The sequence below is a fragment of the Hemitrygon akajei genome, chromosome 25 (genome assembly GCF_048418815.1).
Source record: "Hemitrygon akajei chromosome 25, sHemAka1.3, whole genome shotgun sequence".
NCBI classification, from domain to species: Eukaryota; Metazoa; Chordata; class Chondrichthyes; order Myliobatiformes; family Dasyatidae; genus Hemitrygon; species Hemitrygon akajei.
The window spans coordinates 16,475,553-16,489,004 of record NC_133148.1 but is presented as its reverse complement, the minus strand read 5'-3'; the positions used below and the strand labels follow the sequence as shown (position 1 = coordinate 16,489,004).

At 43.4% G+C, this 13,452-nt stretch overlaps 1 protein-coding gene across 4 annotated transcripts; it reads left to right on the top strand.

Moving 5' to 3' along the window:
- Positions 1-1,175: 1,175 nt before the first annotated feature.
- On the top strand, positions 1,176-8,856 carry LOC140716425 (uncharacterized). 4 transcript variants are annotated; one of them, XM_073029144.1, is made up of 2 exons: positions 1,176-1,321; positions 7,504-8,856. In XM_073029144.1, the coding sequence occupies exon 2, from the start codon at positions 7,825-7,827 to the stop codon at positions 8,608-8,610; it is 786 nt and encodes a 261-aa protein (XP_072885245.1). In that variant the 5' UTR covers positions 1,176-1,321; positions 7,504-7,824; the 3' UTR covers positions 8,611-8,856. The 4 variants fall into 4 exon arrangements, with proteins under 4 accessions (XP_072885245.1, XP_072885248.1, XP_072885246.1 ...); XM_073029147.1 differs by lacking the exon at positions 1,176-1,321 and adding an exon at positions 1,516-1,606; XM_073029145.1 differs by lacking the exon at positions 1,176-1,321 and adding an exon at positions 1,520-1,573.
- The last annotated feature ends 4,596 nt before the right edge of the window (positions 8,857-13,452 follow it).

Below are 13,452 nucleotides of genomic sequence, written 5' to 3'. Positions count from 1 at the left end.
TGTGTACTTCCTATTCCCACACAATACACCTACACTTTTCCCATGATGCCTCCTATACCCCCCCAACGTGGTTCCAACTGCCCATCAGCCCTCTCTTATATTTTCACTTATGACTTACCCTAATTATCAAAGCCCAGCACATGCACATCTTCTCCCCCACTTATCATCTTCCAGCCTTCATCTGTACCTTCACCCTCCTTCCTCTCTCCGAGCAGGTTCTATCCTTTTGTTGCCTTGTCTGTTTCCAACTAACTGCTCCCACCCTCTTTCTCCTCAGCCTCACCTCATCAGGTTCCATCTGCCTATCATCCTCTCTCCCATCTGGCACACCTATCAACCTCACATGCTTTATGCTCCATCTACAATTTCAATCTTGAAGTCTCAATCCCAAATGTTGATGATTCCTTTCTTTCCACACATACAGCCTGACCTGCTCTTGACCCAGCATTGTAGATTTTAGCTCCAGATTCCAGCTTTCAGGTTTATTATCATGGCTTATTATCATGGTTATCATTATTATCATGGTTTATTACCTGGGCCTACATGCCCAGGGTACAGATACCATGAAGACCAGTTTTTGCAATAGTACATTACAAGCCTGATGAATATTAATTATGTAAATGTCCACACACATATGCACACGCACACAGTATATATACATGTATACCTACACACACATACACAAATACATCATGGAGGTTCAAGGGTTCAAATGCTGGAATCTGCAATACAAAAAGCACTGTAGAAAAAGAGGTTTACAGAACTATACATTACATAAAATGTAATCATTCGTTCTCTATTTTACTAAAGCGATTCCGTTTTCTTGTGGAATTTATTAATCTAATGCATCCCAAACAAAATTGCACAGTTCACAACGCAATGGCTTCAAACCTACCCAGAGGTCTCTGCGGGTGGAAATATGCCCGGTCTGCCTCAGGAATTGCTGCTGCAGTTCTACACTGCAGTCATTGAGTCTGTCCTGTGCACCTCCATCATTGTGTGGTTTGGAGCCGCCACCAAGCAGGATAGAACCAGACTACAGCGCACAGTGAGGACTGCCGAGCGCATCATTGGCGCCTCGCTGCCCTCTATTGTGGACCTGTACTCTTCCAGGTTGAAGAAGAGGGCGGGGAACATCATAAAGGACTCCTCCCATCCTGCGCACGGACTGTTTGATCTGCTTCCGTCTGGTAGGCGCTTCAGATCCCTCCAGACTAAGACTAATAGGCACTGGAGAAGTTTTTTCCCTACTGCGGTCACTTTGCTGAACAGTTAACTGCCGGTTAACTGTCGGCTAACTATTACTTGGATTGCACTACCTGTATGTATAATCTATATTTTCATTTATATTTATCATTATTATTGTTATGAGCAGAGAGACAACATCTGCCGGAAGTAATTTCCTTGTATGTGCATAGGTACTTGGCGATTAAAGTCTGATTCTGATTCTGATTCGCCAAAGCGCCGAAAAGTGGCCGTAGTGCAGTTGAAAACCGTGTCTGAGCATGCGCAGTAAGAGACCGAGGCGGCCTGCGGATGTTGTAGCGATTCCGGAACTGGTAGGAGAATCACAGTAAGGGAAAATCCGCTGGTGCTGGAAATTAAAGTAATACACACAAAATGCCGGAGTAACTCAACAAGCCAGGCAGCATCTGTGGAGAAAGAAAGTAAACAGTGGATGTTTTCCCTTTCCCATAGATGCTGCCTAACCCGGTAGTAGGGGAATGTTGGGGGCGGGAAGGAGTGCAGCTTGTGAATGGAGTGGGGTGGGTGTTATTGAAACATCTGAATTAAACGTAAGGACTGGGATTAGAGTTGAAAGACCTGCTGTTCACGGGGTGCGTTTAGCTACAGCTCCGCGGTGAACGGGGGTGGGGGAGGTGTGAACCGGCTCACAGTACTGCGTATGTACGGCTATCTTGGCGGTGACGCAGAGAGCAGAGTAGAAGCCAATTGGTTCGTTTATTTGATTGACAGTCAATTGCCGGACGGTCTCCAGACTCCCGTCCACTGTTGAGCGAGTGCTTTCCAAGGAGCCCGCACGGCGCGGGATCTCGGACTCCACAAGCAGCAGACTAATGCAGGTCGCGATTCACTGAACTGAGCAGCCCTGCAGTCCGATAATCCACTCTGTTTTGTGAACCCTGGGGATGTAGGGATAGCACAGCAAGTGGCATAGACCAAACATTCCTGGTCCAGTATTCAAAGGGATCCTGTGCAAAATCAGCCATTTCCCCCGTTTCAGCTGGAATGCTTCTGCCCAGCTTGTAAACGGGCCAAAATAAGACTGGCAAAGGCAAAACTAGTACTAAAAAGCCATCAGGGATTTGAACTACGTATATATGTATATTTTTTGTGACTATGTTTTTCTTCTGTCATAACCATATGTGCTATAGAACATTACAGCACAGAAACAGGCCTTTCGGCCCTTCTTGGCTGTGCCGAACCATTTTTCTGCCTAGTCCCACTGATCTGCACCTGGCCCATATCCCTCCATACACCTCTCATCCATGTACCTGTCCAAGTTTTTCTTAAATGTTGAAATTGAGTGTGTTGTGTACTGTTGATAATGAGTTCTCCGGCACCTTGGTCCTGGAGAAACAGTGTTGAGTGATAATTTAACTCCAACACACACCACGTAAGTGTCAGGAAGTGACCATCTCCTACAAACTAGCTTAACCATCTGTCTATCAGGCATACACACAATAGGATTACTGGTCCTTCCAAGTTAATCAGCTGGAGTAGCCTTGGAAAATGAAAATTACAAAATGGCAAATAGTGGAAATCTGAAATGAACACAAAATGCTGGGAGCATTCAGAGATTTATGTGATGTGCTTGGAAAGTGAAATAGGATTAATGTTTCAATTGAACATCCTTTGTCAGATCTGACAAAGGGTTTTTACCTTAAACATTAGTTGTTGCTCTCATCAGAACTGCTTCCTGATCTACTGAGTGTTTCCATCATTTTCTGTGTTTCGTTCAGCCACATAAGTGCTGCTACAACATCGGGTCACTGACTGGTTATCCTGAAAGGAACCTTTCCACTGCAGGCCATAAGTCATAAGAAGCATCTTCCCCCAACAGTATCCAAACTAGTCTATCAGTTTGGGCAACACACACAAAATGCTGGTGGAACACAGCAGGCCAGGCAGCATCTATAAGGAGAAGCACTGTCGACGTTTCGGGCCGAGACCCTTCGTCAGGACTAACTGAAAGGAAAGATACCAAAAGATTTGAAAGTAGTGGGGGGAAGGGGAAATGTGAAATGATAGGAGAAGACCGGAGGGGGTGGGGTGAAGCTAAGAGCTGGAAAGGTGATTGGCGAAAGTGATACAGAGCTGGAGAAGGGAAAGGATCATGGGACGGGAGGCCTCGGGAGAAAGAAAGGGGGAGGAGCACCAGAGGGAGATGGAGAATGGGCAGAGAGAGAGAAAAAAAACAAACAACTAAATATTGTCAGGGATGGGGTAAGAAGGGGAGGAGGGGCATTAACGGAAGTTAGAGAAGTCAACGTTCATGCCATCAGGTTGGAGGCTACCCAGCCAGTATATAAGGTGTTGTTCCTCCAACCTGAGTGTGGCTTCATCTTGACAGTAGAGGAGGCCATGGATAGACATATCAGAATGGGAATGGGACGTGGAATTAAAATGTGTGGCCACTGGGAGATCCTGCTTTCTCTGGAGGACCGAACGTAGGTGTTCAGCAAAACGGTCTCCCAGTCTGCGTCGGGTCTCACCAATATATAAAAGGCCACACCAGGAGCACCAGACGCAGTATACCACACCAGCCGACTCACAGGTGAAGTGTCGCCTCACCTGGAAGGACTGTCTGGGGCCCTGAATGGTGGTTCCCCACTACTTTCAAATCTCTTAGTTTCTTTCCTTTCAGTTAGTCCTGACGAAGGGTTTCAGCCCGAAACGTCGACAGTGCTTCTTCCTATAGATGCTGCCTAGCCTGCAGTGTTCCACCAGCATTTTGTGTGTGTGTGTGTTGTTTGAATTTCCAGCATCTGGCGATTTCCTCGTGTTTGCTATCAGTTTGGGAGGGGTTCTGCACGACCTTCCTGCTGCTGCTCTGTCTGTTAATCACCCATTCCTGATCTTTCCCTTGGGCCTTAAACTATGGTGTAACCAACTCACTAAATGTGTTATCCACGACATTCCCGGCATTGCCAATGCTCCAAAGTGAATCCATGCAGAGCTCCAAAGTCATCATGCAGTGCACCAAGAGCTGTAGCAGGACACACTTCCATGACATGTCGTCATCAGAGATATTTGCACAGGTACAATGAAAAACTTACTTGCAGCAACATCACAGACACGTAGTATGATATACACAACATTTGCAAGGAAAACAAATTAATCTTAAATTATACTCCATTTTTAAAAGAAAATACAATAAGTACAAAAGTTAAGCAGTCTATTTTTGTTGAATGTGGTCAATGTGGCCATAGTCTTGACAAATACTATAACCACTTTCATTGTGGTGATTAGGGCTTTGCCGGTTAGTTCAAGAACTGGATGGCTGAAGTTCAAGGCTTCTGATGTTAGCTGCAAGAAGAAGGCATGGTCTGGAATGTGGGAATCTTTGATGATGGATGTTGTCTTCTTGAGGTGACATCCCCTGTAGATTATATCAATGCTGATGAGGGATGTGTCTGCTAGCCTCTCCCAAATTTGTATCTCATACCACCAAGAAAGAAGAAGGCAGCAGGCACATGGGAAAACCACTAGATAGAAGTTCTCCTGCAAGTTGCAGACCACCCTGACTTGAAAATAGATATAACTTGTCCCTCATTGTCACTGAATTCCCTGCAACAGGTTCAAGGTAGCAGTTCACCACCACCATCTCAAAACAATGAACAAAGGCAACCCTAAACAGTGACTAAATAACTCCCTTTAAGACCTGATTTTAATGTTAATGTGAAAGTATTGAGCATTTTATTTGATGATAAACACATAAAATACAGACACTCCCTGGGTTATGTATGGGTTCTTCTCCTGAGAACTGTTCATATGCTGATGTCTACATCAGTCCATTTTCTATAGTTGTCCACTTCAAATCCTTTCCATGCACTTGCTCTAATTCTTTCCTTTCATTGAATAGTCACAGTAACACTACCCAAACTTAATCAAATGGAATATATTACTGCATCAAGTCACTGTGAAATATTATTATTAGCTTGAAAATGCATGGGAGCATTTGCATAAAGTTGGAGCTCCCTAAGTTGGTAATTTGTAACCTGGAAGCTCCTATAATCAGTAAAATGAAAAAGCTGATAAATGGAGACTGTTTTTCTTTTCATCAGTAAGTTGTCAGAACCTACATCAGTTAATGATAAAACTACATTAAATACTGGTTTAGAAGTGCACAAATCAAATCAAATTACAGAACAGCAAAGTGTTACTAAATTGGAAAGTGCTTTTAAAGAGTATCACATGTACAATCCAATGATTGGCCTCCTATTCAGCTGCATTATTCCCTGAATTTGACGTATTCCCTGACTGGAAGGAAGTGTAGGGAGCATGTGACAATTAAGTTATTTGCACAGAGTGTGGTGCATACGTGGAATGCCCTGCTCGGGGATGGCGGATTAAGGTGGGGATTGTAGAGGCAGATACATTAGGGACGTATAAGAAACAGTAAGATACACAGATGATAGAAAGATGGAGGACTATGTAGGAGGGAAGGGTTAGATTGACCTGAGAGTATGATAAAAGGTCAGCACAACATCGTGCGCCAAAGGGCTATAATGTTCTGTGCTCTGCTGCTTGTGTACAATTCCTTGATGCTATTTGCTTACGTGGACTGAGATTTTTGGTCAGCTTTCTCTTTAATAATCCTGCCCTTCTGCCAGCACCCCAACCACTACTAAACCCCGGTGTTTCCTAGTAGAACTGCAACAGTTCTGGAAGGTTGCTTCCCACTGGTGGTTTCTGTGAGGACAGACTACGTCCAGATCCTAAAAGATTAATAAATAACGAAATAATGATCCCATCCAGTTTGTAAGAAGTCAGGTTATTTTAGCAACAAAATATCACAAAGTGGTCAAGACTGGCCGTTATGATAACAGAGCAACACACACAAAATACCGGAGGAACTCAGCAAGTTAGGCAGCATCTGTGGAGAGGAATTAACAGTCAACATCTGGGCCAAGGTCTTGCATCAGGACTGGATAAGAAGGAAGAAGGAAGCTGGCAGGTTATAATAGCAGTGCATACAGTCGGCCCTCCTCATCCGCGAATCGCGGAAACTCGGAAGTGCTGTTCCAGCACTTGTTGTTCGAGCATGTACAGACTTTCTTTTCTTTTCATTATTCCCTAAACAATTCAGTTTAACAAATATTTTACATAGCATTTACATTGTATTAGGTATTATAAGTAATCTAGTGATGATTTAAAGTATACGGGAGGAGGTGCGTGGGTTATCATGGATCGGGATTGAAAAAAATCAGAAGCTCTCTTACTAAGTAAGTCGTGACAGGTACATCCAGTATTATTTAGCGTCAGTCAAACGTTTGTCTTAGTATATAGATTATAGTTTACCTTTCTATGCAAAAAAACACTTAAGAATGTATATTTCAGCGCTGGGCTCGGGAAGTTCCCCAGTTCGATCCAGTGACAGACCGCTCCCGAGTGCGCTCTCCACCGGGCTGGGTTGATGTGGAGGATCAAACCCCCAAAACCCAATAATTAAACCACTGCACACAAAATGCTGGTGGAACACAGCAGGCCAGACAGCATCTATAGGGAGAAGTGCTGTCAACGTTTCGGGCCGAGACCCTTCGGCAGGACTAACTGAAAGGAAAGATACTAAGAGATTTGAAAGTAGGAGGGGGAGGGGGAAAAGCGAAATGATAAGAGAAGACCGGAGGGGGTAGGATGAAGCTGAGAGCTGGAAAGGTGATTGGCAAAAGTGATACAGAGCTGGAGAAGGGAAAGGATCATGGGACGGGAGGCCTAGGGAGAATTGCTTAGTAATAATTGTAGTTTTCATTGAGGCAGAGCCTTTCTCACTATTTCCTTTAAAATTCTTCTGATCATTCTGATCCGATGCAGCCTAACGCTTTTCCAGTGACCAATGGTGTTTCACCTTTTTCTGATCGCTTTATTATTTCCACTTTATTTTCAGTCATGATCGTGATTATTTTTGTGAACAGAAACACTGCAGATTCAGATCTCTGCCGCTGGGTCCTAATGTCCACCACACTGAGCCAGGTTAAATAAGGTGTGGGGTTCCACTGGGTCCTAAGGTCCACTGCATTGAAACAGGTTGAATAAGGGACTTGAGCATCCGCGAATTTTGGTATGCACGAGGGATCCCGGAAGCAATCCCCCGCAGATAAGGAGTTGCCGACTGTACTTTCACTTGGGGGGAAATGTAGCATTCACGTTGAACTTAAAAATTGTGGCGGACAAATTCTCGTGTATATGGCAGGCTATTTTTTATGGTCTCAGCCTGCATATTTTTAGTTACTAGTCATGTTAAATTTGTTTTCACAGGTGTTGGAAGAGGAGAATTAACAAATGGTGAAACTTCACATCACTTCCAAAATCACACCTCTGAATTTCATTGGGATCTGAGTATCATCGTGTTAAACGTGGAAGGAAAAAATGTATGTCTATGTTGCCACTGAGAAAACATATTAAATATCAACGTGACTGGAAAAGTGTCAGGACCACAGAAGAGTGTTCCAATGCAGGCGCGGGGGAAGGAGTTTTAACACTTACACACCTGAGGAAACACTACCCCCTTTCATAGTGGAGAAAAGCCACTGTATGTGAAAAGTTGTGTGTCGCTGGGATGTGAACTGATCATTCATCATGGACAAGCACACCGATACTTGCAGCAGGAAGAAGCCCTGGATATGTGGGGACTGTGGAAAGGGTTACATTTGGCCTTCTCAGCTGGAAATTCATCGACGCAGTCACACTGGGGAGAGGCCCTTCATCTGCCCAGAGTGTGGGAAGGGGTTCGCTCAGTCCGACAGCCTCGTGGTGCACCGGCGACTTCACACCAAGGAGAAACCATTCAGTTGCTCTCACTGTGGAAAGAAGTTCCGGTCTTCATCCAACCTCATCGAGCACCAACGAGTTCATACTGGGGAGAAACCGTTCACCTGCTCTGAGTGTGGGAAGGGATTCACTTGCTCTTCACATCTCACTGATCACAAGCGTCGTCACACAGGAGAGAAGCCATTTGTCTGTTCTCTGTGTGGGAAAGGGTTCACTAAATCATCCCACCATCTCAGCCACCAGCGACTTCACACAACCGAGAGACCGTTCATCTGCTCCGTTTGTGAAAAGGGATTCACTAGTTCATCTCAGCTTCTGATTCACCAGCGAATTCACAGCAAAGAGAAGCCTTTCAGTTGCTCTGTGTGTGGGAAATGCTTCACGTGTTCAACAAACCTCACTGCACACAGTCGTGTTCACAATGAAAACAGGCCTTATAAATGTTCTGACTGTGAGAAGAGCTTTAAAACCGGAAGAGATCTGATGTACCACCAACGTATTCACACTGGGGAAAAGCCTTTCACCTGCACTGAATGTGGAAAGGGCTTCGCTCGTACATCCGCCTTGCGAAAACACCAGAAAATTCACCAATGACTTGTGATAGTGAACCGTTTGCTTTGTTAGGATGTCAGATAGTAATATGTAGCTCATTCAGGATTAAGTTTAAGAAAGAGAAAGAATATAATCGGTGTTTCTAATTACATTCTAATGAGATAAATGAATAAAAAAGGTAATTGTTTTGCTCAGGTAACATGCACTCGTAAGTAAATGAATCCAGCTCACGAATTATTGTTAAAGGGAAAGATGGATGATTAGTGGATTAAAGCTGAATATAACCACCTCCGAGTGTCAACGCTTTTAATTCATTAACAAGGTAAGGATCTTTAAATGACCCAGTTCTGTTGTTAACAAGGTTATAAACAGAACAAATGTGCATTTTTCAACAATGCTGCCATTATATATATATAAAATCAAACCCCTACCAAGAAAGCCAATGGGTAAGAACAAGGAAAAAAATATTTTAAAAAGTGTCGCTAAGTTGTTAACAAAGAATAACATAATAAATAACATCTACGTAGAAAAAAAACTTCACAAGTTGGAGTAGTAGTTCATAAAAGGACCCCATGTCGTGTAAAAGTACTGTACTGAATTAGAAATAGAACACCGAATCTTCTCCAAACTAAGATGAGTCGTAATGTCTTCTAACCACTGCATATGAGTAGGGGAGGCTGCTTCTTTCCATTTAAGCAAAATCCGTCTTCTCGCCATAAGTGAGATAAAAGCTAGAACACACAAGTCTGAGGGAGTTAAAGTTATATCTTGACTTCTGAGAATACCAAAGAGAGCAGTAAGAGGATTAGGTTCAAAGTTAGTGTTAAAAAGTTGAGAAAAAGTAAAAAATACTTTCCAAAATTTTTCTAAGCTGGGACATAACCAAAACATATGAATTAACAAAGCATTGGCTGAATTACATTTGTCACAAGTTGGAGAAATATCAGAATGAAAATGGGATAATTTTTCTTTAGACAAATAGGCTCTATGTACCACTTTAAATTGTACCAAAGAATGGCGAGCGCAAAAAGATGACTTATTCACTAATGCTGTCATTATAAAATTCAGTGTGAGTGCGGAGGGCAGTCCGAGTGTCCTGGTATGGACCTAGGGCTTCGGTGCTGACGGGCAAACATCCGTTCATACTAATCGCAGTGTTACCCTGCTGCAACCCCATCTAAAGGGGGAGGGTAAGCAGCCAGAGGTCTTCGTGGATATTGGCACCAAAGACAGAGATAGAAAAAGTGAGGAGATCCAGAAGAGTTATCTTAGGTAGAAAGCTGAAAGGGCGATTGCAAGTCAAGTCGAGAAACATCAGGAAATTTAAGGAAGACCTTCTTTGTTGCTGCTGCTGCTGTGAGGTCAGGGTCTCTGCTGGGAAGAACAGGCCCCCAGTCCTCGGGGTCGCGTTGCCGATGGCCGTTGGCGGGGCCGTCTTAATATGCTCGGCAGAGGATGGTGCTCGGAGAAGCTGTGCCGGAGGGGATGGTTGTCGGCTCGGAGGTTCGACGGACTCAGGTGGCTTTTGGTGTGTGCTGCGTCTGCGAGGCTGAGTCGGGCGGCGCCTTGGAAGTCCATAGCGGGGGTACTCCCTTCTGCCGCCGGCGTGGGATGGTGAGTCTGTCGAGACCCTGGGGACTTGTGGAAACTGTGGTGATTTCTTTTGAACTTAGTCCTTTAACATCTTGGACTATTTTTACTGTGCCCATGGTCTGTTTTTTTTTTAATCAATTATGCTATTGTTTGCACTGTTGTAACTATATGTTGTAATTACATGGTTTTGTGCAGGTCTTGTAGCTTTAGTTTTTGTCTGGTGGATTTGGAGCTCCTTTCTGGGGAACGTGCGAGACAGTAGCGCGATATTAATACGCAGCAGCCTCTCCGGACTCTGGATTGGGGATTGCCAAACGTTATCTGGATTTTCTGGTGTAGTCTGTTTTGTCATACGCTTTTGTGATATCATTCTGGAGGAACGTTGTCTCATTTTTTAACTGCATTGCATTTGTGGTTTCTAAATGACAATAAACTGAATCTGAATCTGAAGTCGTCAAGTCAAGTCACTTTTATTGTCATTTCGACCATAACTGCTGGTAGAGTGCATAGTAAAAATGAGACAACGTTTTTCAGGACCATGGTGTTTCATGACACAGTATAAAAAGCTAGACTGAACTACGTAATAAAAAAAAACAACACAGAGAAAGGTAGATCTAGGTAGAAAGCTGAAAAAAAGGACCTCCAGGATGGTAATCTCTGGATTGCTTCCCATGCCACGCATCATTGAGGGTAAGAATAGGTGATTTGGCAGGTAAATGCATGGCTGAGGAACTGGCACAGGGGGCAGGGGTTCAGATTATTTATGGATCATTGGGATATCTTCTGGGGAAGGTAAGACCTGTACAAGTGGGACCTATATCCTTCCATGAGTTGTTCAGAACAGTTTAATCTAATCTGGCAGGGGTATGGGAACCGGATTGATAGTCTTGAGGATGAGGTAGTTTGTTTACAAACAGAGGCAGTGTGCAGTGAGACTGCTAGCAAGGAGAGGCTCATAAAAGGGCAAATTTGCAGTGAACAGGATGAGCTGCATTGTAAAAGGTGGACAAAATAGAAAAGGGTGAATTAACAGAATATAAAAGGTGAACTTGTACCACAGTTTACAGATTGGCGTGTATGATGTTGTGGGCATCACTGATTTATGGCTGAAAGAAGATCATTGCTGGAGCTTAACATCCAAGTTAAACAATTTAAAGGCAATGATACCAAATACTAACAAAGTGTGCATTAACAAATGTGCATTTTTCAAGAATGCACAAAGTGTATGTAAACTTCTGACCCACTGGGAAAGTGACGAAAGAAATAAAAGCTGAAATAAATCATTCTCTCTAATATTATTCTGACATTTCACATTCTTAAAATAAAGTAGTGATCCTAACTGACCTAAGACAGGGAATGTTTTCTAGGATTAAATGTCAGGAATTGTGGAAAAACTGAGTTTAAATGTATTTGGCTAAGGTGTATGTATAAATTTCTGACTTCAACTGTAGGTAGTTTTGAGGAAGTAGAGACCAGTGAAGAACTTAGGAGAATAGGCAAAGAAGTGGCAGATGGAATACAGCCATGCACTTTGGTAGAAGAAATAAAAGGGTAAACTATTATCTAAAAGGGGAGAAAATTCAAAAATCTGATGTGCAAAAAGAATTGTGAGTCCTGGTGCAGGATTCCCTAAAGGTTAATTCGCAGGTTGAGTCTGTGGTGAGGAAGGCAAGTGCGATGTTAGCATTCATTTCAAGAGGACTAGAATATAGAAACAAGGATGTAATGTTGAAACTTTATAAAGCACTGGTGAGGCCTCACTTGGAGTATTGTGCGCAGTTTTATACCCTTATCTCAGTAAGGATGTACTGAGAGGGTTGAAAGGAGGTTTATGAAAATGATTCCGGGCTTGAAAGGCTTGTCATATGAAGAGCATTTAATGCCTCTGGGCCTGTACTCACTGGAACTCAGAATAATGAGAGGTGACCTCATTGGAACCTATCGAAAGTTTAAAGGCTTTGATAGAGTGGCTGCTTCCTATGGTGGGAGAGTCTAAGACCAGAGGACACAGCCTCAGAGTAGAGGGACGTCCTTTTAGAATGGAGATGAGGAGGAATTTCTTTAGCCAGAGAGTGGTGAATCTGTGGAATTTGTCACCACAGGCATCTGTGGAGGCCAAGTCTTTACAGATATTTAAGGCAAAGGTTGATAGAGTCTTAATTAGTCAGGGCATGTCAGGATGAGGGGAGAAGGCAGGAAAGGAAAATGGATCAGCCATCATGAAATACTGGAGCAAATTTGATGGGCCAAATGGCCTAATTCTGCTCTTATATATCTTATGGTCTAATCTACTCACCGAACACTGGGGGCAATTTACAATAACAAATTAACCTACCAGCCCACTCACCTTTGGGACATTGGAGGAACCTTCAGCACCTGGAAGAAACCCACATAATCACAAGGAAACGTGCAAACTCCACACAGTCAGCACCGGAAATCAGTTTTGAATCCAGGTTGCTGGAAGGCAGCAGTTCCATCTGCTGGACCGTTGAGCTATGGGAAATATAAGAGGTCATTGTGGCAAAATAAGCAGGATTGAGGCATGCTATGTAGGCAATAAGAGATGGACAAAAAAAAGAACTATTAAATAGTACAGGGTACAGTTGGTAGGATTCTAAGTGGACACAGGGCTAACTTTGCCTAAACTCTGTGGTTAGACTTAAGAAGTGTCAAAAGGAAAATCAAGGGGTCAAACAGACCATTGATTTAGTGACATTATCTGGGTCTTGGTCACCGTAACATTTTAGGGGTAGTGCCCTCCCGAAATGCCCTCAGCGATATCTTCCGCTGATGAATGTTTGTGATGCCCCCAGTTAGGGGACCACGGTATTGTAACAATTAGTGTGACGCTACTACAGCTCGGGGCTTTGGGAGTTCAGAATTCAATTCCAGTGCCCCCTGTAACAAAGTTTGTACGTCCTTCCATGTGCGTGTGGGTTTCCTCCTACAGTCCAAAAGAGGTACCAGTTAGTACGTTAATTGGTCATTGTTAATTGTCCTGTAATTAGGCTAGGGTTAAATTAGTTGGTTGCTGGGTGGTGTGACTTGGGAGGGGGCAGGGTCTGTTCCACCCTGTGTCTCTAAACAAATAAATAAAATTAAACCTGGGTTACTTCCTTTAATCTTCCCACAGCCTGCAAGGATTGGATCCTGTTCAATCTTTCCTGGTCAACTCTCTTATAAAAGTTATTCTTGTACCTGCTTCAACCACTTCTTCTGGCAGCTTATTCTACATAGATACCACCCTTTGTGTAAAATAATTGGTCCTGCGAGTTCCCATTAAACCCTTCC